At 50.8% G+C, this 15,149-nt stretch overlaps 7 protein-coding genes across 7 annotated transcripts; 5 read left to right on the top strand and 2 right to left on the bottom strand.

The window, feature by feature from the left end:
• Positions 1-41: 41 nt before the first annotated feature.
• On the bottom strand, positions 42-2,858 carry MIND_01357600 (uncharacterized protein; the record flags this gene model as incomplete). Its single annotated transcript, XM_037370006.1, has 13 exons — positions 42-245; positions 300-701; positions 751-898; positions 946-1,167; positions 1,217-1,297; positions 1,350-1,423; positions 1,475-1,820; positions 1,859-1,897; positions 1,947-2,006; positions 2,053-2,119; positions 2,146-2,217; positions 2,268-2,292; positions 2,343-2,858. The coding sequence occupies 13 exons, from the start codon at positions 2,856-2,858 to the stop codon at positions 42-44; spliced, it is 2,256 nt and encodes a 751-aa protein (XP_037213562.1).
• Positions 2,859-2,903: 45 nt separating this feature from the next.
• Positions 2,904-4,870, top strand: MIND_01357500 (uncharacterized protein; the record flags this gene model as incomplete). Its single annotated transcript, XM_037370005.1, has 8 exons — positions 2,904-2,972; positions 3,018-3,140; positions 3,185-3,413; positions 3,459-3,664; positions 3,711-3,875; positions 3,927-4,586; positions 4,635-4,740; positions 4,785-4,870. Exons 1-8 carry the CDS (start codon positions 2,922-2,924, stop codon positions 4,868-4,870), a joined length of 1,626 nt encoding a protein of 541 aa, XP_037213561.1. The 5' UTR covers positions 2,904-2,921.
• A 1,924-nt stretch (positions 4,871-6,794) lies between these two features.
• Positions 6,795-8,313, bottom strand: MIND_01357400 (uncharacterized protein; the record flags this gene model as incomplete). The annotated part of the gene is made up of 2 exons (XM_037370004.1): positions 6,795-6,879; positions 6,923-8,313. 2 exons carry the CDS (start codon positions 8,311-8,313, stop codon positions 6,795-6,797), a joined length of 1,476 nt encoding a protein of 491 aa, XP_037213560.1.
• Positions 8,314-8,543: 230 nt separating this feature from the next.
• MIND_01357300 (uncharacterized protein) lies at positions 8,544-9,266 on the top strand (the record flags this gene model as incomplete). Its single annotated transcript, XM_037370003.1, has 1 exon — positions 8,544-9,266. The coding sequence occupies one exon, from the start codon at positions 8,544-8,546 to the stop codon at positions 9,264-9,266; it is 723 nt and encodes a 240-aa protein (XP_037213559.1).
• A 1,013-nt stretch (positions 9,267-10,279) lies between these two features.
• On the top strand, positions 10,280-11,411 carry MIND_01357200 (uncharacterized protein; the record flags this gene model as incomplete). Its single annotated transcript, XM_037370002.1, has 4 exons — positions 10,280-10,432; positions 10,477-11,084; positions 11,140-11,225; positions 11,275-11,411. 4 exons carry the CDS (start codon positions 10,280-10,282, stop codon positions 11,409-11,411), a joined length of 984 nt encoding a protein of 327 aa, XP_037213558.1.
• Positions 11,412-11,926: 515 nt separating this feature from the next.
• Positions 11,927-13,156, top strand: MIND_01357100 (uncharacterized protein; the record flags this gene model as incomplete). The annotated part of the gene is made up of 5 exons (XM_037370001.1): positions 11,927-12,079; positions 12,123-12,459; positions 12,507-12,753; positions 12,800-12,885; positions 12,939-13,156. The coding sequence occupies 5 exons, from the start codon at positions 11,927-11,929 to the stop codon at positions 13,154-13,156; spliced, it is 1,041 nt and encodes a 346-aa protein (XP_037213557.1).
• Positions 13,157-13,756: 600 nt separating this feature from the next.
• On the top strand, positions 13,757-14,918 carry MIND_01357000 (uncharacterized protein; the record flags this gene model as incomplete). Its single annotated transcript, XM_037370000.1, has 4 exons — positions 13,757-13,909; positions 13,962-14,590; positions 14,641-14,726; positions 14,782-14,918. 4 exons carry the CDS (start codon positions 13,757-13,759, stop codon positions 14,916-14,918), a joined length of 1,005 nt encoding a protein of 334 aa, XP_037213556.1.
• Positions 14,919-15,149: the final 231 nt, after the last annotated feature.

Raw genomic sequence — 15,149 nt, 5'->3', positions numbered from 1 at the left:
CAGCTGGATAGAGACCTCATCGCTTTCGTTCCTAAATATACCTAGAGATCGAGCGGCAGAGTAGGCAACACGCAGCACAAACTGCCCCAACAAACAAAGCGAACGACCACAAGATGCAGAAATCCAAAAACGACAGACGTCGTCACAGAGTCGTACCAAGTGTCCATGATCGCCAGTAAAATCACCACCGACATCATCAGCCAATGTGGCCGCCCGCCGCGACACGCAGACATTGCACTCACAACCTATCGACGACATTAGTACACATGATATTAGACAGGCGGCACAAGTAATATGACCTTGGTGATGACCAAGCCTGTCTTGAGCGAGCGCATCCAGACGTTGGAGGAGTCAGGTCGTAGAAGCAGGCGTAACCTTCCTCTTGATATTGTTGTTGGCGGATCTGAAGCGGGTAGTTGCAAAAGCGAGGATTGACTCTTCGATTCCTCTTCCCAGTCTTCCCATATTGATGGCGGTGAATGTCCAGCTGAGGGTAAAGTGTCTTCATGCGAGTTAGTGATAGTGGGCGTTGTTTGATTTGGCGCTTCGTCACTCTGTACTCGAGGCGTTGCAGGTGGTGAAGGTGGTACTCGAGTGAGGACAAGCGTTTCTGTGTTAGACGGTCGCTTCACAGCTGGAACTAGGGAGCTTGATGGGTCCGTCGAAGATGTTTTACGAACCGTCCGAACGACAGGATCGAGCTATAAAAGCATTGGGATAGTATCCCTCGCGTAAATAGATCGACCATACCTTGCCTTCACGGATAGCTGTAACGACTCGTTCACAAGAAGGCCGACTAAATGGCGTGACATGTAGAAGCCCTTCCAACAACACCAGAAAAGCGCGAGGCAGCTTCCGCGTGTCAAATTGTAGTGCCAAAGTTGGTGTCGATTTAAAACTGCGATATATTGAGTTGTCGGTCGAGACAAGACCAATTGAACAAACCCAGGGTAAGTTAGGACCTCTTGCTCTAACCGGTCCATCTTGTCACTTTCCCCAACCTTGCTGCCCAGATCTTCTCCGTCAGACGCATATTGGTATGGCGACTTGAAGAAAAGCATCTTGTGCAATATCATTCCGAGCGACCACATGTCTGCTTTGGAGTCGACAGGTTGCAAGAGTCCTGTTTGGGGAGCAGGAAGCGACTCGGGAGATGTATATTCCAAACTGCACGGAATAAGACGACGAACGCGATAGACGAAAACTGTCAACTCACGTGCCGGTATTCCCTGAACGCAATCGGGAGGATTGCAGCATGTCGCGTGAAGTTCCGAAGTCGGATAACATGGCTCGAGGTCTAGAAATGGTCAGAAAAACGTATTCCTGAATCAATCCCCGATTAGACACACATGAGCTTGCCTTCGTCCCATGTCAGCAGCACATTCCCCGGTTTGAGGTCGAGATGCAGTATCGATTTGGCATGCTAAATAAGGAATAAAAAAGAGTGAGCCTGTCTTCAAAACGAGAGTCATACCAAGAAGGCTAGGCCCTCCGTCACGTCTCTGAATAAGCTTAGTACTTCCTCTGCACTGAGCAAGTGGACAGCCGTCCACGTTGCTGTATGAGCCCCATTCCGCGCAGTTCTGGCCATTTCTTCACGGATTTTATTCCGTTCCGCCGAAGGGGCTCGTTGGAAAGCGCGAAACGCGCGTATGCGTGCTGAGCGTGACATCTGGTCGGGATTTGGGGACGCTGCGGCGAGATTTTCGCCGTTGTCGGCACTGGGAGATTGCGGAATTCCGCCTCCGAGATGGGCCGCGGGATGGATATGAATATGTGCAGAACGTCGGCCAAGACGAACGTCAATAAAATCGTCTAGACTGGAGAAAAAAATCAGACGATGAAAGTCAAGTTGGACACGACTAGCCTGCCGCCTTCTGCCCATTGCATTAGCACACTGAGCCGATTTAGCAATGGAAACAAGCACATAAACAACCAGTACTTACTGCAATGTGGGTACTTGAGGTCCAAATGCGGAGAATTGACAGGTTTCGAGCCATGCATGGCTAGAGCGATACGTTAGAGAGCATTAGAAGAGAAGAGAGCACTGACTGGTATGTAATGATATTAGGATGGTGCAATTGTTCTAGTAGTCGAACCTGAAACAATTGTGAAGAGACTGATATGTAAGTCAGTGAATCCGACGCGCCTCTTTTAAGATGTTGAGAAGATACGCATGTGAGTCGCCCACAGCAATCTTTTTGACAGCAAAGTGTCCTTGGAAGGGGGATGAGAGCGGCAGAACGAGCTAAGCGACGGTCGCAAACCAAGAGGATTCCCGTCGAGAACGTGCTAAGGGAAGTGTCAGTGGGGTCAGGTACAAGAGGCCATGATCAACTCACCTGGCAGAGGTAAACGCTACCATTAGCACCCATACCAAGACGAAACTCCTCTTGGAAGAACGCCTTAAAATACCCTTCCGCCATCGCTTCTCTGGGAAACGCGCTGCCGGAAGAGGACCCGCTAATGGCAGGCGGAGTAGAGGGACGAGACGTGGTCTCATTCGCAATGGCGAGTAGATGAAAATAGTTGGACGCGCGAAAGCTATTTTCTGCATCTAAGGCCTCGACATCGTCTTCCACAAGTTCCGCTGCATGAAAGTCGGAAGGCAGGGGCTGTTTACAGTACGGACAGGGTCTGCGGGAGGGTGGTGGGTATTGTGTGGCGTTTCGTATTGAGAGGGCATGCGAGGTGGGATTATAGAGGATCACTTGGTTGGAGACGTGAAAAATAGTTTGCCAGTCGTGTTGTTCCGGAGAGGACGGGGCTAATGGCACTAGCGCATTTGGAGGGGAGTCAGGAGCTATTTCTTCGAGCATTACGTGGCCTAGGTTGAGGCGCACGACCGTGAAGGTCAACCTGCATGAGGTGTGACCGAGGCCCGGCGTCACACCTCGCCTCGATCTCAGCCACAACTCGTGATGTCGGTCGATGTTCGAGCCCTTTTACATCTTGAGCCTCTTACCAACGACGTATGGGGGCAGCTCCCATCTAGCCAACCACCTTACTTGAGCTAGGACGAGGGAGAATCCGATGCCATCACCGCTGTAATCCTCTCCGCAAGTCAAGACGAGAATCCAACCATTTCCTTAGTGGAAATTTACTCCGTCTTATGCCAATCGCGCTCGGAGGCGCTCTTGGTAAGATCCATGCTGCTTATATTCTTACCACTGACTATAGCCAGGACCCACTCGCGATTTTACCACCGTTACTTCGAACACGGCGGCCCGGCGCAAATGATCTTATATCGCTGGTCGGGGAGTGTGCGAGTGCAAAAGAGGTCGTGATTGCAATACAAGAAGCACTAGAAGGCGTCGCTCGTATTTTGGCCGCTGAAGATGATGGAGACGAGCCAAACGAGAAAAGTTCACCAGTTGAACAACTGCTTTCCGTTGTGCAACTCTCGACCTCAGGTGAGTACCCCCCCCTCGTATCAACAACCGACTCATCTCCTTCAGCAATCCCTCGTCTCAAACTCCGAAGGAAAGCTCCATCCGAAACCTTAACACCGCTGTTGTCCCAACTCGAACGAACAATACACCTCGCATCAGCCCAGCTATCCCGCGACCAGGGCCGTCAACTCTTACTTGGACTGGCTCAACTTCTCCACACGGCATTCCACTGGATGCATGGCTATGATCCAGAAGACGTGCCTTCAGGCCAGGCAAGTTCACAATGGATGAATCAGGACTTCTCTGACTCGTCTGCAGACACTTTTAAAGCGTGTTCTGGATAGCGCTGTTTCAGATTGTTCTCAATGCTTGCAGTCTTCTCTGGCACAAAGGACATTTGAAAAATTGTACCCTCGTTTGACAATTCGATCTCAGCTGCTCGAAGACTGGCAAGCCGGAGAACTTGTCGTCGAGAAAGTCGCCGTATGTGTCACCACTCTTTTTGATTAAATTCAGCTCAGTCATTATGTCCAGGCGGCATACAAGTTGATCGATATCGAGAATAAGCAACCGCCTATTCCTTCAGTCGCCTATTTGGTGCTTCTCTCGCACTCAGGAACCTTACCTTATGATATCAACAAACTGTTCTTGTTCTTGTTGCCTATTCTCATCTCCTCTGTTCAAACGACACATGCGCTTGACGAGACGCTCGCTCTCCTGTTGGTAGGCTTACAGGCATCCATGTTCTCAGCCGGCCATCAGCTGTCGCCTGAAATATCTGGTCCGCTCTGTGCCATCCTCCCGAGTCTGGCAAGTAGCCATCCTGACGCCCAAACACGCCATCAAGCTTTCCGCATATTATCTCGTATTCTGTTTCTCACTCCCCCACAACTTCGAATACAAATCCTGAAGGATCTCGTCACCGATACTCAATTTCCTCAAATGCGTGTTGCGGCAATTGGTCTTGTCAAAGAATCGGTTCTTGATGCCCTTTCTCATGAAACGTCAGCTAGCATCTTTGCCTCTCCCCAGTTTCTCCAGGTCTTCGGTCCCATCCTTCTTCGCCCCGACCCTTTAGATCTATTCGATGCCGAGTTGGCACTTGACGCTATGGTAGACTCGTCGGAGCCTGCACGACTAGTCGAATGTCTGTCGTTGTATTACATCCTCCTGTTGCGGGATAAGTCTAATCGAGTAAGTGGAATGGCCACTTCTCATGTCAACTATTTATCGCTCTGATAGACTGGGATTCGTGATCGCGATCAGATCAAGAATGTTGAGCGGACTCTTCTTGCTCCAATTCGCGCAACGCTTCTGCGATGGATGAAACTGGCTGTCGTGTCAGATGGTCTGTGGCCTCTTCTCTAGCATTTGTTGGCCTGATGTCTCCAGACCACCTTCACACAGAGATAATGCCCTTAGTTGCACTCAAAACAAGCTTGGAACGAGTGGATGTTGCGATTATAGATCTCAATTGACCGTTGTGGCTTGATGAATCTCAATGGATGGCGGTGTGGCGATAAATTGACCTCGATCTTGACCCCAACTTGCCGAGACTGGCAGAGACGGGCCGCAACGGTGATTGGTCGCCTTAGCATTCTGACACGGTGTCATACGAACTGTCGTCCCGCGGAAGTAAAATGGGCTGTCTCCGAGATCTGCTGCGTAGTTCATAGCCACTAAATGCATGCGTTCCCACAGCACCGTATCCTTCCCATGATCCATCACAGGAGAGCAACTGAGAAGAGATGGGGGCGGGCTCTCGCAGCCATTAAATGGGCCTCGGACGGTATCAGGTTCCTCCTTCCGTCCTTCTTATCTAGGAGGACCTGAAGACAACGAGGGGCTTCTCCTCGCTCTCGTTCCGCTGTCTGTCGGACTAGTAGACAATGGCAGGGCCCCTTGGAATCTCTTCTCTCAACGGCGCTTTCTACGGCATGCAAGCAGCGGGCCTTCTGGGTGCCTTCATTATGCTTCTTACCGCGACTATTTGGCACAAGATCGCAAGGAGACATTCAAGCTGGTTCAGCTTCATGGTTGCGTGGCTTATCTCTTGCACCTCATATTTGTGAGCCTGGCAGTTACGCTTCTCTTTTGTTGCGGCTGAGCATCGTTTCAGGCTTACAATCGGAGTCCCTCCCGATGTTCAACCAAGTCGTGGCCTCTGTCTACTCCAAGCCTCGTTAGTTTATTCAGTGCCGACTTTGTGGGTTGTCGTTGTCACGATCTCATGATTAATCTTATCTCCTGCAGAACCGCTGGGGCAACCGTCGCACTGGTTGTCAACGTCGGTGTTCACCCATATCCTTCTCCCGATGGTACTCATGTCTTGGCCAGGTATATTTTACCTTGCGAACCCTCTTAACTGCATCTCCGAACCACAGTCCAATGACAGTAACAGCCGCGGTGCGCACTGGAGCTTCCATTTTTTGGATAACGAATTGAATCTTTACATAGCTCATCGTTGTGCCTTACGTCCCCGCGTGGGGCGTATTTACTCTGTCACTGAAGCTCGGATTGAGTGATCCCGGCGTCGTTCAGCGCCACCAAGATGATGCATACTGCAGTTTTACTGGCTTGGCTGCCCCGTGAGTCCCCGTTATTTTCGCCATCACAGCTACTTCGGGCTCTTCTTCTTGCGCCAATTCAGAGACCATGACTGACGCGACGCTTTCATTCTATAGTTCAAGGGTGTCCGCGGCCCTTGTTGCCACTCTCATGACCATCTGTCTCGGGATCGAAATCGTCATTATTCGTGCGATGCGTCGCGCCTGGGAGACCCTCCAGCGCGACGACGACCGCGGCTCTATAACTATCACCGTCCGGGTATTGGCCTTCACGCTCGTTGGAATGCTATCTATCATGTGAGTTTCCCTCCTTCTCCCGAGCACTCGACGTCTGACGTTTTCTGTCCAGATTGAGTCTGGTACTCCTCGCCCTCCCTTACGACCATGACACGGCCTTCAACATCGTGATCGCGACCAGTGAGCGAGAAAGAACTTGCGGTAGTAGCCTCATTTGATTGGATATTCATAGTCCCACTTTCTTCGGTCATCATTTTCGGCACGCAGAAGGTACCTTCAAACTACTAGCTCCACACCTGATGAGCTGATAATTCTTACAGGACATCCTCACAGCATGGAGCTCCCTCTACTACTTCATGGTTCGGAGAGGTCGCCGACTAGAGCACGGCGCGGACACTTGGGAAACATTGACCCCAACAGAAAGCCAACAAACATTGAATCCGTACTACTCAAGCCCGCGCCGCCCACCTCACGCTCGCATATCTAGGATTGCTAGATGACAAATATCAAGAGGTAGAATTGTACTTTTATACACTTTGCGCTTGTGCCAGGCATGTGGCATGCAAGGGTCACAATTTGAGAATCTGAAGATGTCCGACTAGTAGCGGTAGATCTCTTCCCAGAGATCGTGTCTGTCTGGAGTATCTGGCGCATTCAGCGAATTTAGAAATGGAGTTTTCGAGCTGTAAGACATTCAACAAAGCTCAGCAAACGAGAACAACTCACGCCGAGGGATCAGCATATGTATGTTTAGGCACATTCTTCGTTTTAAAGGCCCAGTTGTCCCCAAACCGGAGTAGTTTCTTCAACGAAGTTTCCGGTGGCAGAGCCGGCCAGATCATGGTCGTACTACCGATGAGAAATTCAGCCAATGGACGCCCGCAATCATGGAGCTCCTGGATAGCGAGTCCGCTCACAAATCTGAAACCGGACAAGACGATACGCCGAACTTGCGGAATCATCGTTGCATGGTGTAAGGTAAGTTGTTTTACGAGTGCGGTCGCGGAAACTGTCTCGACAGACAGCTGGAACTCTTCTATCAGCTGCAGAGCGCAAGAGCGCAGAATAGTTCCCAGTGTTCCAACAAGGTTTTCCGACGACGGCATGAGAATCTGCAGATGCAAAACCTTCAAACAACATTCCGACCGATCGAGAAATCCGAGAAGAGGTGTGGCATGAAGCAAGCAGAAGGGGAGCACTACAACGAGTTTGCGGAGTGATCGTGCCTTGGCAGTAAAGTTGGCAAAGGATGGTGAATGCTCTGTTGGGCCCAGTAACGCAATCGTCAACTCCTCAACAGAAGTATCGATTGTCTCGAGACCCCATTGACTGGGCTCCTCACGGATGCGATTGACTCGCCCCTGGATTAGTAGTACGATGTGGACTGTAGAAGGTGATGTCTTCAACAGGGAGAGGGCCGCAGGAAAAGAGCAGTCATTGAAGAAGCATGTTTTGAGTTGATTGACAATGGGCCGCAGATTATTGAAATCGTCCTGGTGGCCATATGTCACCGTAAGGTGAGCCAACGCCGGGAACGAAAGATGGTCGAGGGGGAATGTACGAGTATGTGCAGCGAAGCATAGAGATGAGAGCATAGGGAATTTGACAGTTTTTAGCAATCTTGTGACCATGCTCTGACGGTAGGGCAAATCTAAATTCGCGCTTTGCCACCGGGCGGCCTCCCCGAGGAGCATCATGGATATCTCTCTGAGGAACCGACGTGCAGGCGAAGCGGAAATATGAACGTCGGAAATATGAACGTCAAGTGCCAACGGCATGTTGGCTGACGCAGATATGTAGAACGCCGTCCGGTCTAGAATTTGTTTCTGTGTGGGTGTGTAGACGTAGGAGTCAGCTGAGTCGGACTCGAGGAGCTCTGAATCTTCGTCTTCCTCTTCGTCAACTAGGTGAGACAGTGTTGAACTATCCTGGAAGACGACGCGGATTCTACGCCACAAGATAGGAGAGCCCAGTATTGTTTCCTTCCACAGTCGTGACACCCGCATTAGTGGAAGTAGTTTGTCGGAATAGCCTCCACGATTTGAACGAGAGTCCGTCGGAATCAAAGAAAATATGCGGACGAGAAGCTCGTCAGGCAAAATACCACCGTGGCCCATAAGGCTCCCAGAATAAGTGAATTTAGTCACAGGCCTAGAATTGAGATATCAATTCGAGGCATTTGGGGAAAGAGATTTAGGCCCACATACCGTCGTTTTATGCAAGTTTTGAGAGGTTTTGAGTGGGTTCTGAACAAGTAGGTCACAGTGATGGGCCAACACACGTGAGGCTCACGTGCCCGCAAAATGCCTTGGCCATTCACGACATTACCTTGTCCTCAACTCGCACCATGTTCTTCACACCGACGCGTCCCATAAAGCCCCTTCCGACCAGGCCCGCTCAGGGATACTTCGTCTTCCCTCCCAGCCACCAATCCAGCGTGGATGCACAGCCCACACCCACACCCCAATCGACCGATGAATTCCTCGCTGAAGAGAAGCGTCGCCGAGAGGCTGCGTTGGATGAAGCATGGGCCGCTCGTAGACTCCGTGACGAAGCCGCGCGAAAACGCCGACAAGAGCTGGAGGCCGCCGAGGTGCTGAAAAACGAGATGGCATGGGTGGCATCTGGTGGAATCCTTCGTGACGCCAACTACGAGCGGGACTACGTTAGAACCGAGGCTCTGCGCAAAGAAATTGCGCTGTTGGCCCACGAACGGGTGCTCACCGAACGCTGGCAGAAGTACGAGTCAGGTTGGACTGCTCTCAACACCAGCAACGGTGTTGTCCGCTTCGCAGACATTCCTTGGCCCACTACGCCCCGTCCAGACTCGGACTACGACTATGTGATCCTGCAAGACCTAACAGTAGACCGTATCCGTGCGTTTCTGCTCGATCCTTTGGAGGTGCGAGGATCGACCGTGACAAAGAAAGAGAGAACCCGAGCAAGTCTGTTGAGGTGGCATCCCGACAAGATGACTGGCCTCATTTCACGCGTTGCACCCGACGAAATGAAGGCTGTTCACGAGGGAGTCCACCAGGTGATTTTGGCGTTGCAGAGCCTGAACTCTTGAAAAGGACACGGGTGCGTCGCTCATTCCTTTTTGTCCATTATACCCTCAGATGTTTTCTTTCAGATGTTATCGTTTCTTGCTTTGTACCTGCTTTCGCTTTGCTCTGAATCAAACACGACACGATGTAATTACCTCTTATTTCATCAAGGATATATCAAGAAGAGAATACTGTGGAAGACTCGTCAGATTATGTCGGCAGTACCGGCCCGCAAGTAATGACCTCTGCTATCCGCCTAGGAGTATGTGGACTAGCCTTCTCTGTCGACGGCGCTGGGATGTCAGACTTGTTCGTCGATTACTCGCGATATTTTCTTCTGCCACAGTGTCGCCATTTTAACGAGATTTGATGCAGCCTTTTCACGCTCGTCTACTCCCGCTTCTAAGTACTTTGTTCTTCGAGCCAAAGCCGATCAAGATGAACCTCCCAATCGTCGTTTATCAAATTTATCGGAGAAAAGCGTTCATTCGGCGGTCATGTTGACTGATCCATGCTTTAGATGGATGGTCGTCGATGGCCGTGATCGGAAACTGGCAAGGGAAATCTCAGGGCCGCATTGGATGGTGTCCACTGGTACCCTGGTACATTATGGGTTCGGAAGGCGAGGAAGATGCCGAAATGGATAATATTTACTTCAACATGCGAGGGGCGCTGCTGCTCCCCCCGGCCCCGGGCGCATTCTTTCATCAGCCAGAAAACAAAAGGACTGATTACATATTGTGTGTTCACAGTCACCCATACTGCACTATATGTGGTGTACCAGACTTGTCCAATTGCTATTTCTTGACATGCATCGACTTCATCTTTGTTGGGTAGTGCAAAAGGCCAGACACTGGCAGCACTTTTAGAACGTACATAGGCCGGCATCATTCGGTCCGAATCGATCGACGAGGCGAAGGATGTTGTGACGTATGTGTCACGCCGACTTTTTGTTGTTCTCATTGCTCTGTGTGTCCATGATCTACTACTATCCAAGTGACATCTCGGCTCCCTCTGTTGCTTGCGACACCCGTTCATGACCGAGCCCTCCAATTCCATTCCTGACTCGGGCACTTTTGCTGTGCTCACCATCGATCCTGTGGCCTCCGTAGACTACTTGGAGGACCCAGAGGCTACTGCCGCCAGCGCTGAACTCGCCAGCAGGCATTATGTGATATGTGATGTTGCAGTGAGTCGAGTCCTTCACAGCTGTCCATCTCAACCGTCCTCCAGCTCAAATCAATCTTCAATACTCTGGCTGCGTTTCGCGAAGAGCGCGTGTACTTTGTTCAGCAAGGCCCACCACAGGCTATCCCTGCCCAACTCGTCGATGCCAGCATGTCAATCCCCATCGCGCCCCAAACTTGCAGCGTCGATGACCATCCGTCGAAGCGCGAGCCAGTCAAGATGGCGACCAATCCGTTCCCATTCCCAGACTGTTATTTGTCAGCTTTTGCGAGTGCTAAGGTGCGCACCGCGAATGTCGAAGTTGCGGAGTCAGCCATATGCGAGATGGAGGAAGAAGAACGGTTTCGTGTCCTCGAATTGATAGAGGATGATTTCGAGCTCCACCTCGATCGCCTACAGGAGCAACAAGAAGCGGTCGACAAGAGAGACGAGCACGAAATAACCCTAGAACATATGGAGCAGGAGGAGCAGAGCGAAGTAGAACTGGATGAACCAATCGACGAGGCCGACGAAACAGTTGCCGTCTTCCGTGGCCTGCTTTCGCGCCAGCCTTCAGAGACCCTCCCTGTAGTCAGGTTTACCTACGACCTCTCTCGAGTTAAAGAGGTCAACGACCCTCGTGGCTTCTGGGTTGAAGTGGAAAAAATCACCCAGTGGGTTACCACTTTCAAAGTTGGCAGCAGAATATTTTCCTAACGTGACTGCTAGAATCGCTGAAGCGTCGAAAGCACGAAGAGAAGCAAACAAGAGTGCTGTGGCTGAAAAGGATGCAGCGCTGTACGATAGTCGAATGGGTATGTCAAATTAGTTTTCCCTTCATCATAGAGAACTGACTCGTTTCAGCCGAGTTGTTACAAAGCCACCACGCTTCGCAAGCTGCAGGCTTCCGCATACCACGAATCATTACCCGCGGTGTTACCCGTGCCAAATCGCTGTTGTGTCGGATACTTTGCATGGCCCCGGGCTCGCACGCCATATAACCCAGATATACCCATCACTACTTATTGCTCTGCTCCGCCGCTGCTTTCTATATGCTTTCTACAAGTTGTATGTTGTTGTTGTTGTTATACGGTAATAATGCCTCCCCTGTGTGTGAACTTGAATGTCTGGTTTTAAATTACTTGCACGTGACTCGAGCTTTTTTTTTTTTTTTTTTTTTGTATCTGCATTTATATACCGCAACAAGTACACTAACTACTAAGACGCGGTGGCCGGGACGGCGGATCCGTCTGGCCGCTCGACAGGGTGTTGCGGTGGGATTGGTTTCGGTCTGGATGTGGTGTAGCGAATGGCGGGGAGGGTTTGACACGGTCTGGACTAGCTGTGCAGTCCTGCGAGGTTGTTGGCGTCGGGCCGTAAAGCATGGAGCATGTAGCATAGCATAGCATCTGCCCTTGTTACGCTCTTGTTACCAACCGCTTTTGTTTTCGCATTGGTCTGTGGGCGAGATGGCCTATACTCTTTCTTTCATACACTGCACTACCTCTTTCTGCCCATGTCCGAGGACGCCCACTACGTTCCCAGCAGGGGAACTTTCTCCGTCATGACCATTGACCCCATTGCGTCTGTTGAATACCTGGACGACCCGGAGGCGACTGCTGCCAGCGCGAAGCTCGTCAACAACGGCTATGTGATATACCTCCCCGGGGTGGGTGCATCCTCCCTCTGCATGGCTGTCTGAACTTGCACAGATTAGAACCCTCTTCAGTCCACGAGCCGCTTTTCGCGAAGAAGACCCATACTTTGTTCAGCAAGGCCTGCCCCAGGATATTCCGGCTCAAATGATCGATGCTGGCATGTCGATTCCGATTGCCCCCCAAACCCGTAACGTCCACGACCATCCTTCCAAACGTGAACCCCTCAAGATGGCGACCAATCCATTTCCGTGGCCGGACTGCTACCTGAGCAATTTTGCGACCGTGACTGTGCGCAATGCGAATGTCCGTGTCGTGGACAGCGTCGTCTGCGAGCTTGACAAAGACGAACGGTTCCGCGTTATCAGCTTAATGGGCCAAGACGAGGAACGTCGTACGGACCGCCTTGAAGAAAGAGAAGCGGCCGAAAACCAAGAGCAGCACGAAAACTCTCAGAAGACTCGATTAGTATGCTCGGTACCGAGAAGGGGGACGAGACTGAAGAAGAACTGGAAGAAGCAGAACCGGAGCCAATCGACGAAGCCGAAGCGATTGCTATCTTTCGCGGTTTGCTGTCGAACGAGGTTTCGCAGCAACTTACGACGGTCAAGTTTACTTATGACCTCTCTCGCGTCGAGGAAATCCATGATCCCCGTGGATACTGGGAAGAGGTGGAAAACATTGCTGAGTGAGTTGTATGTTGCGTACCTGCGTCTTACTCATGTGAATCGTAGAATTGTGAAGGCGTCTAAGGCACGAAAAGAGGCGGTCAAGATTGCTGCGGCTGAGGGAGATGCGGCACGGTACGATGACAGAATGGGTATGTCGCATAGGTATAAACGTTGCAGTGGTCGAACTCAAGTTTTGTCCTAGCTGAGCTATTGCAAGGCCATCAAGCTTTAAGCGCCACAGCTGCTGCTGCTCCAGTCGTCGACACATCCGCTATACCACTTTCCCCAACTGCGTCCATAGAAAAGGGCTCCGCTAGTCGCCGGATACGTATACCATCATTGGTCACTCAGAGTCTCACCACCGCCAAAGCGCTGTTACGTCGCATACTCTGCATGTCCCCCGACTTGCACGCTGCATAACCTTGCGCATCAGATATACTCACCTGCTTTGCTGCGCTGTTGCTTTCGAAATGCTTTCTACAAGTTATTGTTACACGGCAATGGTGCCAATCTGAATTTCTACTCAGGCTGTGTATCTGGCCAGTGGTTTATGTGATTCCTGTAATGCAAAATAAGTTTTCCCACGCTCAGCTTAAACACATCCTGATAAAGCTTGTTCCAAAATGCCGTATGGCTTGTCTAGCATAAATATTTCTCGTGTACTGAGTTGAGTTTTACAATTACGCCCATGTCGATGAAAGAATCAGAAAGATGGGTTTGGCGATACCATAGCCCATAGTAGCTCGAATCCTTTATTTGTTCGGGAATGCATTCTTCCTCCTCGATAAGATGAGAAGGGTATAACAAAGGTGATGGCGCCTCGAGATGTCTGAATAGAGCGAAAATAGAGCGTTCGAAAATGGCGTCGCCTGTGTCACAAATTTACGCGCCACGACTGCCAGTGCCAGTGTCACAGTCGATTGTTGTTTTTCTTGATCACTCGTTGCTCTGTGGGTGTGGGTGTCCATGATCCAGACAGCTTGAGTGACAACATGCTTATTGTCCTTCATTCCCTCTCTCATGAGCAAGTTGGGCACTTTAATTCCTAATCCAGGCTCTTTCGCTGTGCTCACTGTCGATCCTGTGGCCTCCGTAGACTATCTGGAAGACCCTGAAGCCACCGCCGCCAGCGCCCAACTTGTCTGCAAGGATTATCTGATATGTGCTGTCTCGGTACTTATGCCCTTTGTGGTCTTTAGTTGGATCCCTTTTTAACTTTCCACAGATTCGGACGATCTTCAGTCCTCTGGCAGCGTTTCGCCAAGAACATGTGTTATTTGTTCAACAAGGCTTACCGCAAGACTTTCCTACCCAACTGGTCGACGCTAGCATGTCGATTCCAATTGCCCCCCAGAACTACACTGTTCACGATCATCCGTCCAAGCGGGAACCACTCCAGATGGCGACCAATCCGTTCCCATTCTCAGACTGCTATTTGTCTGCCTTTGCAGCCGCTCATGTACGGACCGCAAACGTCGCAGTCACGGAGCCCATTATCTGCGAGCTTGTTAAGGCGGAGCGAATGCGTGCCATGTACATAACGGAGGAGGATTATGAGCTGCGTCTTGATCGTCTCCAGGCGCAAGGGAAGAAAGAAGAAGAAGCGGTTGATGAAGGAGAGAAGCATGAAACGGCCCCAGAACACGATACCGCCAGTGAGATGCATGGTGGTAATCAAGCACTATCCGAGGATGAACCAATGGACGAAGCGGAAGCGCTCGCCATTTTTCGTGGCTTGCTGTCGGACGAACCCCCAGAGCACCTCCCCGCTGTCAGGTTCACCTACGACCTCTCTCGTGTTAAAGAAATCAACGATCCCCGTGGATTCTGGGAGGAACTGGACAAGATCGCCAAGTAAGTTCGCACCTCAGGTTGCCACATATATCACCTAATTCCGAGAACAGAGTGGTCAAAGCCTCCCAGGCAAGAAGGGAAGCGGACAAGGTTGCTATTGCTGAGAAGGATGCAGCGCGTTACGATAGTCGAATGGGTATGTCAACTCAACTTTCGTTCTCTCCTCATCTTGTGGAACTCATTCGTTCAAGCCGAGCTATTGGAAAACCACCAAGCTTCGAAGATGGATGGTCTCCGCATACCACGAATCTTATCTCGTGGTGTTACTCGTGTCAAATCGCTGTTGCGTCGTATACTTTGCATGTCTCCCGCCTCTCACACTACATGACCGTTGTGCTATTGTGCTCGAAATGTTTTCTCAAGTTGTACAGAACTAGAATCCCTCGACATGTGTGGTTTTCGCTATGCTAGCAAATGCACGTGGTATCCGAGTTGTTGTTACATCCCAGTCTGAATTTCTAAGTACTCAGGCTGTGTATCTGTAGTTTGTACCTGTAATGCAAAATAAGTACGTTTCCCCTGCGCTTAGCTCAAACTTATCCTGATAAAGCCTGTTCCA

This window comes from Mycena indigotica (assembly GCF_014461135.1).
Source record: "Mycena indigotica strain 171206Taipei chromosome Unknown Mind.scaff0016, whole genome shotgun sequence".
Taxonomy (NCBI): Eukaryota; Fungi; Basidiomycota; class Agaricomycetes; order Agaricales; family Mycenaceae; genus Mycena; species Mycena indigotica.
This window is presented reverse-complemented; position numbering and strand designations above follow the sequence as displayed.